This window comes from Anneissia japonica, unplaced genomic scaffold, assembly GCF_011630105.1.
Source record: "Anneissia japonica isolate Jap-2015-1 unplaced genomic scaffold, ASM1163010v1 scaffold287579_len849171_cov184, whole genome shotgun sequence".
Lineage (NCBI taxonomy): Eukaryota > Metazoa > Echinodermata > Crinoidea > Comatulida > Comatulidae > Anneissia > Anneissia japonica.
In genome coordinates, this window is record NW_022755335.1 from 2,666 (window position 1) to 12,753 (window position 10,088).

The 10,088-nt window shown below is 36.8% G+C and overlaps 2 protein-coding genes across 2 annotated transcripts in view; both read left to right on the forward strand.

The window, feature by feature from the left end:
- The first annotated feature begins 720 nt into the window (after positions 1-720).
- Positions 721-7,803, forward strand: LOC117123363 (contactin-associated protein 1-like). Its single transcript, XM_033269248.1, has 3 exons — positions 721-795; positions 1,022-1,198; positions 6,842-7,803. The coding sequence occupies exons 1-3, from the start codon at positions 741-743 to the stop codon at positions 7,108-7,110; spliced, it is 501 nt and encodes a 166-aa protein (XP_033125139.1). The 5' UTR covers positions 721-740; the 3' UTR covers positions 7,111-7,803.
- Positions 7,804-9,841: 2,038 nt separating this feature from the next.
- Positions 9,842-10,088, forward strand: part of LOC117123405 — a 9,516-nt gene continuing 9,269 nt past the window's right edge. The window contains exon 1 of the mRNA XM_033269306.1: positions 9,842-9,935. Coding sequence (XP_033125197.1) covers positions 9,909-9,935 — 27 coding nt within the window. The 5' untranslated portion in view covers positions 9,842-9,908. The remainder of the gene's footprint in view (positions 9,936-10,088) is intronic.

Consider the following 10,088-nt stretch of genomic DNA (forward strand, 5'->3'; position numbering starts at 1 on the left):
ATGGATCAGATAGTGGCTCTTATGACGTCATCACTGGCATGCAAACAATACATGAAGGTGTGTACCTGTGTGTGTTTGTGGAAAGGGGGTTATGTAGAACCTACTTATAAAATACGATCAATTAAATTGAGCTATCACTATAGCCTATTTCAGTAGACCAACAAACAACAAATTAAATGTAAATAGAAAAGGAAATGATTGGGTATTTCTTGAAAAATATAGAAAAATATTTAGGTGCTAATGCACTTTTGCACCACCACCTTCTAAAATACTTCCCAGTTACAAAATTACAATTTCTTGCGGAATTAGACACATGTACCAGTGCTTGTAATAATTTTCTCTTTTCTGTGCGACGGAATCTTCCTATCTGTTAACTCACCAATGACTAATGATTTATGATGTCAAAACATTCATCAAAAAATGATTTATGTTTCCTTTATGCAAGAAGTTATTATTATTATTATTATTATTATTATTATTATTATTATTATTATTATTTTTATTATTATTATTATTATTATTTGTTGTATATCTTGATTTCCAAAAGAAAAAAATAAAAGTTTTTTTAATTTTAATTTTAATGTTATTTATATCTCTTTCTTTCTGCTCACCTATACTCATCTTTCTTTACAAAGGCCTATCTGACAATATTATATATAATATTATGTTGTTTTTAGTACGAATGCTATCATTCCCGAATCAAAGGCTATGCATACTGGAGGTCACGTGACGGACAAGAGATGACAAACTGGGGTTCTCCTACAGGATTTGATGGATGTATGTGTGGTGAAAAAGGTAAATAAATAAAATAAATGAAATTTGAAGTATATCATGCCCAACGTCGGAAAACACCCAAATTAATGTAATCTATGCTTAAAGGGGACATGAGTTCCAGTCCTCTCTGTGTGTCCTTCTGTGAGCAAGGAGATAAAAGTAAAAATATCTGTTGCTCAATAACAAGTATACCTAAAATATGGTACAGCATTGGTTTGCAATATGAACTTTTGTTTTATTAACACAGACGTTTGTAACCAATCAGACGTTGTGTGTAACTGTAATATAAATGATAAAACTTGGAGATTGGACGAAGGATATGTTGATGACATGTCTACTCTGCCGGTTACAAAATTACAAATGGGTGATACAGACTTTGATTATGAAGAAGGCTACAGTACCATTGGATCACTTGAATGTACAGGTAACTGGCGTTATTATTTTGTGCTATACATACATGTTTGACTTATTTCCATCTTTTGCCGAAGCATTTGGCCCTTTTGTAAACCCGCCGTGCCAACCCTGAGCCGACGTGCCCAAAATTATCTAGTTTCTACGCATGTGCTAGAATTTGGCGTTGTTGTAAACGCGATCGAGTTTGTGTAAAATGAACGTCATCTGAGCGAGGGGTGTTTTCAATTTTGATGAACTTTCAGAGAGTTCTATAAAACACGACAGCATGCCACCCCCAGACACGCACCAATCAGAAACCAAAATGCAATTCGCTCTAGTTAAAGTTAAAGAACTAGTAGAAGAGTACAATCAACATAAAAGAGGGCCTGAAAACATATCCAGAAATACATCTAGAGCAATTAGTAGCCTGAAAAAGAGAATTAAATCAGATTATCATTTACCCCACCGACTAACCCGGCCGCCTATCTGTTGACACACCTAAAAACTATATAACATCCATGCAAGAACATCTCGATAAAATGCAAGAAGCCACCCTTAACGAATACGGTACATAGAGGCTGAAAAGAAAATGAATTGGTCCAAACGATTGCGAAACAACTTTCACACCAATAACAATGATGTTCCCCCGCTCTATGGCTTAAGGAAAGACCATAAGGTATCCCAGACCGGAAATGGTCCCCCTCTTCGCCAAGTGTGTGGTGCTATAACGTCATGCAATTACAGAGCTTCATATTTCTTGTCTAAATTCCTCAAACCTCTCATCAAAGACTGTGATATAATAATAATGTGAAAGCACCGAGGACTTACTTGCCCAGATGTAAATGTAATAAAGAAGAAGACCTTAGCAATTGTCTAAAATTCAGCATGGATGTCGTCACTTTGTACCAATCTATCGATGTAGATTTTGCCGTTGACAAATGTTGTGACTACTGCTCAAAAGTGATATTGATTTCATCAACATAAACCATGAAGAATTAGGCTTATTTATCAAGCTTTACGAAAATCAATATAAAATCAAACTTATCCCAGAAGAACTACAACAATTTTCCCCACTACACGGGACGGTGTAGACCCCCCCCCCCCACCACCACTACATGTTCAGGATCCACCCACAATGAAAAGATAAGACGGAATACCTGGAATAAACAAACCGCCATACCTAAAGCCGGTTACTCACTGCGTACGACGGCGACGCGACGAAGAACACACGCGATGACGCGGACCCAACGGATCGTCTTTTTAATGAGAATCCGTTCAGATTGCCACTGACAATCAGCAGACGGCGTTGCGTCGGAAGCAAATGTGGATTCGTCGTGCGACGGTCGTACGACGCAGTGAGTGTCCGGCTTAATAGAACACATCTCAAACAAATGATAATAGCCGCGCTTGTTGTTGAACGCGCATATATGGTTATTCAGTCATACAGCCTGGTTCACGTCGAACTTTATCTAGATATACCCGTCTTGAAACATGATACGATAATCCCCTAATTGCGTTCGATGCTAAGTTAGAGCCAGATAAACAGCCAGCCAGTTTCAGGCCGTCGACGTCACACGGTGGAAAGGCTTGTTTAATAAAACATCTACTGTATTTTACGAACCTCTAGTACCAAGTGGTATTCGTTCAAAAAAAATTGTAAACTACTGTAAAGAAGGTAGGCGTGAGCTTCCACTACCTAACCTAGCCGACCAGTACGAACCAACGACAGTGCAGCAGCGTGTTTTATCGCAATCTAAGTATTCTCTAGGCCCTAGCTAAATTGACCTTCGATAAAAAACGAATTATTTTAATCGCTAGCTAGCATTCTTCCATTTAACAAAATATTGTTTTAANNNTTTCGTCATCGTAAACATGTGCGCTCATTTTAACGACTGGCGTTGGTGGTAGTTCGTTGAAACTGAATTAATAGCGACTATTATAGCAGAAATGGAAAAGATTGAATTGTCAATAAATAAATACAACAAATCTGATTTTATTATTAAGAAAAATATACACATTATCACTTTGGAAAGCGTACGCAATCGGACTTTTTAACGTTATTACGTGGTCGATGATGCAAAGGGCAAAGGTTATTGGTATATTGCCTATTCGTAAAACAGACTTTTGCTGGGTTTTTACCCACAATATTAAAATAATTTCTGAAAATCAGACTAATGAGACTATTTCGATGTTGTTGTTAGCATTGTTGGAGTACGTTGTTGCCAGGAAGAAGATGATAATGGTGGTACAATACAACAGCGCTGGATGCCTTGTAATCCGAGCCGACTTTACCGTTAAGCAAGTTAATTTACCGTTATTCTAGTGAAGTTTAAGTCACTTAACTTAAGTGACTTAATTCCTTTATCTAGCTATAATTGAGTGGTTCACGTACGTCGAACTTTTAACTAGTTAAGTAAATCTATATCAAGATAAAAGTTCGACGTGAACCAGGCTAACAAGTTTTACAAGCAAACCGAAGGAGGCGGGTTAGCGGGCGAAGTAGCAACACTGTTCATGTCATGGTGGGACAAACAACTTAATAACGCCCTACATAGAGAAAGCATCTACTGTAAACTGTTCACCAGATATGTAGACGATATTACTATCGTCTTTGAAAACAGTCCCCACTCTCTATCAACCAAGTAGAGATAGTGAATAAACTACAAACCATAGCTAAATAATGTACACCTCCGTCTATAAAAGTTACTATAGGTCACCCGGCTCTTCACTCAGATAACAAGTTACATGTGTTAGATTTAACGCTTCACATTGACTACGTGACGGTGAGAAATACAAAAAACAACTAATTCACACATTATGAAGAGAATTGCCAACCAAAAAGTCAATAAGAAATCTGACTAAGCTCCAATTATTAGTTAATTACCTTGTAAGTATTAGGCCTATGCGTAATATATCCACACACAATACAGAAGATAAAATATTACATATGCAACACCATATAGATAGAATGCAATGGAGTGGCTACACTACACAAGAACGAAAACAGGTACACAACAGGGCGAAAAAAGAGATTTCAGACTATTCTGGAACGGGGGAAGTACCGATGTATAGACCGAAAGAATGGAAATGTAATGAAAGAGAAGCAGAGAAAGAGAAAAATAATGAAACCTGGGTTCAGAACGGAGGGTACGGAACAGCACTGTTCGTGGTTGCCACGCCGAACAGTTACCTAGCAAGTAATATCCAACAAATCGTGCATAAATCAGGTCTCAAAGTCAAGGTTATAGAACGGGCAGGAAGCAGCCTTAAACAAACCCTTGTTAAATCCAACCTCTTCCCCAGACAGAAATGTACGTATAATTGCCCTGTGTGCAAGCAAGGCAACAATGTTAACTGCAAACAGCGAGAAGTTGTCTATAAAATTAGGATGCGAAAAGTGCAATGACTCCAACGCAGGCGTATACATTGTGAAAACCTCCCGAAGTGTAAGAGAACATAACGGAACAAACCAAAACATAAATGTCACCCTATTAAGCAAATATCCCAGAGACCCTATGCTTTGACAAGTAAATGAAGCCGTTAGGATACGAGAATTCAAACCTGGGTTGAATAAGAAAGAGGAATGGGGAAATTCACCCAGGAAAAGTACCCAGGAAACGAACCAAAACTACTATTTAACTCCTCTCATTTATTTATGTTCCTCTATTTTTGTCCATCTCCTTCCTGTGTGGTGTGTTTTCCGTTTATTTTGCTCTCCCTGTACATGGTTTATATATAGGGCTTACATTCAGCATGCATGAGCATCTCTCGAAAGTTTCATGCGTAAATTACCATGCATTATGACTCCCAACCACAGATGGCGCCACACCCACAGTGACCACACCTAGCATAATTATGCTTTTTGGCATAATTTAGACCCATTTAGCATCTAGCATATGTGCTGACATAATTTTAGAAAAATTTAGCATAATTTTGACCTCAGAAAAAAAAAAAATTTTTTAATCTGAATTAAACCAGTCGTTAATAACCGTGGATACAACATAATAAAAATGAATTCGTCCATTGGTTGAGTATCCAATAAGTCCTATGCTATGCGCACACTGCAGCTGCCTTTCTGTGGTTTTATTTTATTTTTTTTTTTGTACCACACATTGAAAATGGTTTTGGCCAGGTACTCAATCCTGTCCGGTCCTGTCCTTGCTGGAGGCAAAATTCACGTTCGTTGGGTCCGTCCGGTAGGCATGCGTCCGGGAGTAGTGTACTACCGACTACTGAGTTTTAAACTAAGTTAATGATACTCGGGCTGACGTACTCTACAATCTTATGATTTTCAAAATATATCAAATGACGCCAACGAAATTATATTTTTTTTTAATTACTTTATATTTTGTGTAATCTTTTCAATAATACAAACACATACATCAGTAATAATTAGAAAAAGAGTACAAACTTTTTTTTATTATCTTGATTGAACGTTTTCAACTTTATTTAATAATTTGTTTTAAACAATATAATAAAAATGAAACAATGTGTAATAAATTAAGTTACAGACGATCATCAAAGTATTATTTTGATTACAATATATTGCGCTTATTTTGTGAAATCACGATACAAAATTAAGAACTCAATTGTGCCAAAAAAAGTTATTAAAATACATCACAAAGGTCTCCAGACCGTCACCCCGGGGCCTTTCCCGGCGCGCCCCTTGGCCTCTTCGCCTGGCTCAGGGCCTTTGGCCCCTTCGTTATGCCATTGTAGTTCCACATTTACAGTTTTCGCACCCCTCCCCCAGATGGTAACCAATCTACGCCCCTAGTACGACTTTTAATCACTTTTTCTTCGGGTCGTCTGATAGGTTTGAAAATACCGATAATGACCGTACGGTTATGTAACAAAATTGATTAATTGTTTTAATAAAACCTGTGTTGTAGGACTTTATCATCCGAATTATTAGACCTATATTGTTTTAATCGATTTGATCATGTGATGAATAACGTCTTTACATTAATAGGCTACTATGATGGGTAATTATGTATTTATTTCTTTATTTATTGTCATGTTTTAAGGCTGAGATTTTAGGGTGGGTGAGGATGCAGCCCGCCGGCCCATATATTTTTCAGAAGAAATGTATCCTATTGTCAAAAGCGGACTTCAATTGGACTTGGAACTGGGCGTTCCCCAAAACACACACAGGCGTTACACTACTGGTCAAAGCTGCATAGTAAAATGCTGGGTCGTAGTAGGAGGGGCCCCTTCTAATAAATCTGCCAAAGAATGTGTTGGTGGGATTTTGGTCTATTTATTTTTTCGAAAAATTATTGTAGAGTAATAGTAATTAGTAAGTCTCTCCGGGGCCCCATTTCGACTGGGACTGGGCCTGGGCCCCAGAAAGTACATGAGCTACACCACTGTTAAGGCTCAGCATTAAAGTACTAGGTAGTATTAGGAGGGTCTCAGGGCCCCTCCGAAGCCCTTTTTGAGAGGGGGTCCGAGGCTGCGACCCAGACTCACGGGAACTACGCCACTGTTATATACTTTTATTACTTCAGTAAAAAAATAGTAACTGCTAACTGTACCATTAGTCTAGTAGGCCCAGACAGTATATCTACAATAAATGCAATCAGGTTGTGACTTTGTAATGTTATGTATGGAGGTTATTCCACATGCAACCTTTTGTGACACAAAATATTCATCGGTGCTTTGGTTTTCCTAGGTGCTGCAAGAGATTGGAACATTGTGATGATGGTCCATAACGACTTCTGTCTCACTGGCTACGTCTTGTCAACGTTCAAAACTGTGTCGAGCGTACAGTGTGCCAATTTTTGTCGAAGACATACCTTGTGCAAGTCATTCAACTTCAAGAGAAGTAACGATGCTGGCGCAACACCAATGATATGCGAATTGAATTATAAATTACTAAGAGAGGTTCCTGAAAACATATCTAACACCATAAGCGGTTGCATATATTTTGAACCAAAATAGGCCCATATTAATATTGATACCAATATCAATAAGACCATGTAATGCTTTTAATTGTAAGACAAATGCTGTTAATTGATTCTATAGTAAATTTTGAAATAATTATATTAGATCTATCAAAATGGTTGTTTTTATGCGTAGATGTAGCACCATAATTTGGCGTAGAAAAATTGTTCACTTTCATAGGAGCTTGAGATTTGTAGCCTTTATTCTGAAAGTTGCCACAGCCAGACACAATTCAAGTGTAATTAATTGAAAGTATTTGTTGAAAAAACATCCTTATCAGTTATGATACATTTACAATCAAATCATTTTTAAAATGTCGTACATGCCAGTTGCCATGAAACAAACATAGACATGGTACTCTCGCACAGAAATATACCATTTTATCGTCGTTGATAAGAACTCTTCGTTAAAATGCATTTAATTAATTTTATACGTAGTTTTTGTTTTAATGTACCGGTAAGTTGTGGAAACTTCAAAAATACAAACGAAAAAAAAAGTATTAGATGTTTGAAAACTGTCAAACTCGACGCAAAATTCCCGGAATGCCGTCTGTCGAAAATGTGCGTAGCAATCAAAAAACATATTTTAATGTAAGTTGTTCTTACTCAATTCAGGATTTGAAAAGTGTTCACATGCTTTTCAAGTGTATTTCGATGAGCTCGGTTATCACACTATATGTTCTGTCATAGAAATTATAAATTACTGAGAGAGGTTCCTGAAAACATATCTAACACCATAAGCGGTGGTGCTACATTTAAAGTGTGACAATACGACACTGGCACTGTCAATAAAATTTTGAGCAACAACACACGTTTTGATTGGATTTATTATGCTACTGTAGTAGATTATAGTGTGGAAGCTTGCTGACTGGACACTGCTTCAGTATGCACATAGGGAGATAGGTGAAGAATTAAAAATATCTATTTCTATCATAAATTGTCAGTCGAATATTTACTTGTAAAAGCCAGCTTCGACTGTATTCTTGTAAACTTTTCCAATTTATTACCTCACAAATATTATTTAACGGTTTTTCATTTACAAAAAAAATAATACCATCCTCACAAAAATATCGAATATACAAACATAAATAATTATATGACATCCAAAATTGAAATGCAGAAATCATTTTTAAAAGTTGGCCTACCGATTACAAAAGAATTACAACACTAATTTACACAAAAAAAAAGACATCATTACAGCTACAAAGTACATAAATAAGTAAACGTTGCTGATTTATTACCTCCCAAATGTTATTTAACGTACAGAAAGAAACACATTAAAACAAATAAATTCTAAACATATCAACACAAACAAGGTTAAAAATGTCTCCTGATTGCAGTACCCAATTATACCAAACTGTCATCATTATACAATAATTAGAATTATTGCACAAAATTGTTTACACCGTAAATCCAATAATTGTAATTAGTTTACTCATATGTGATTGGGCTTCATCTTCTTACGTTAAGGGGGTGCTGCCTTCATCTTGTCGAAGGTTCTGCAACTGTTTGGTGGTTTGGGCAGTACCAGGAGACAATCCACTACCCCTTTCTGAAGAGTGTACTGCGTCCTTTAAAGATGTATTGTCCCTTGCTAATCATTAAAAATTTGAATTTGGATATCTGCACAACGATAGCTTTAAACAAAAAGCAAATGAAATAAAAAAAAAATAGGTGTATGTCTTTTAAAAGAAATTTTAATATACAGGGTACCTGCAATATGCAACTATGACATATGTCATTTTAGTAATAATTCATCTACTCACAGCTGTGGTTTTAGTGCCTCTTCCACGAACATTTCAAACATAATCTTTGACAACATGCAAAGGCTCATAAATGTACACCATTTCAAAAGAGAAATTTCACTTCTAGAAAACATGATGAAGTTCCTCAGCAACATTGAGCATAAAAATCATAATATCAGGAAAAAAGGAAAACTAATATCCAAAATCCGTTAAAAAAGTCGTCAAACAACAAAATCCGCTACTGTTCATTAACATTGAGTAAATTACAAGTGTTCTATTTCTCACCAAGTGGATTTATGAATAGCACTCTCCTAGGGGGTTTTTGGTAGGAAAAGAAGACTTAAACACTGTGGGTGTAATTTTTTCTTTGCAAAAAATAGGGGGGGGGGGCGTTCGCCCCTTACACGCCACCCCTTCTAAATCCGCCACTGGAAATAAGCCTAGGCCCTAGGTTTAGGTAGGCCCGGTTTTGTTTCATGTCAATTAGAGACTACAATTTCATACAGTATCTTGTAAATTACACAATATGATTAAACCAGGTACAGTACTTGAAAACAATAAAGAAGCAAAACTTACACGTCGTAAGTGTCAAATGTTGTCTACACAAAAACTGTACTTTATTAAAAGAGTAAGTCTACTGAAGGGGTGTCGTCAATGAAGATGTGCACACATATCAGTGTACTGTGGTCACTGTGCATGGGATTGTCTGACAGCACATACCTGCTGACCTCGATAGAGAGTGATTGATTGCACAAAGGATTCCATGCTGGTGCATCTGCGCTTAAATTGTCTTTACTATGCATTGCGCGATGTGACATACTTTCTATGGAATTGTGTATCCATCCATTGTGATATAAGGGGGGGGGGGTGCGGTAAACAATTGAAATAAACGCAGACCAACAATTTTCGCATCTGGCGGTTTAGTTTCTTTCACTTAGAAATAAAGTTTAGGCATATTACTAAACAGACCAGAAGCCACGGGTCCCAGTGTTTTGCCTGGCTGCACTGCATATCCCTACGCAACTGACTCAGGGATAAAGTAACCAAGAAGATGGGAAGAACCAGTTGGCAAAATAAGGTGAATAAATACTTATATACTGAAATTATAAGCATTTAAAATAACAAAACGGTATGGACGCTGGATTGAAGGTCAGAAGAAAGGGATATAATGAAAACGGGTTTGGCAAAGTGGTTAAGAGTAGACTATAGCTTGATTAAGATCTGTATGAAA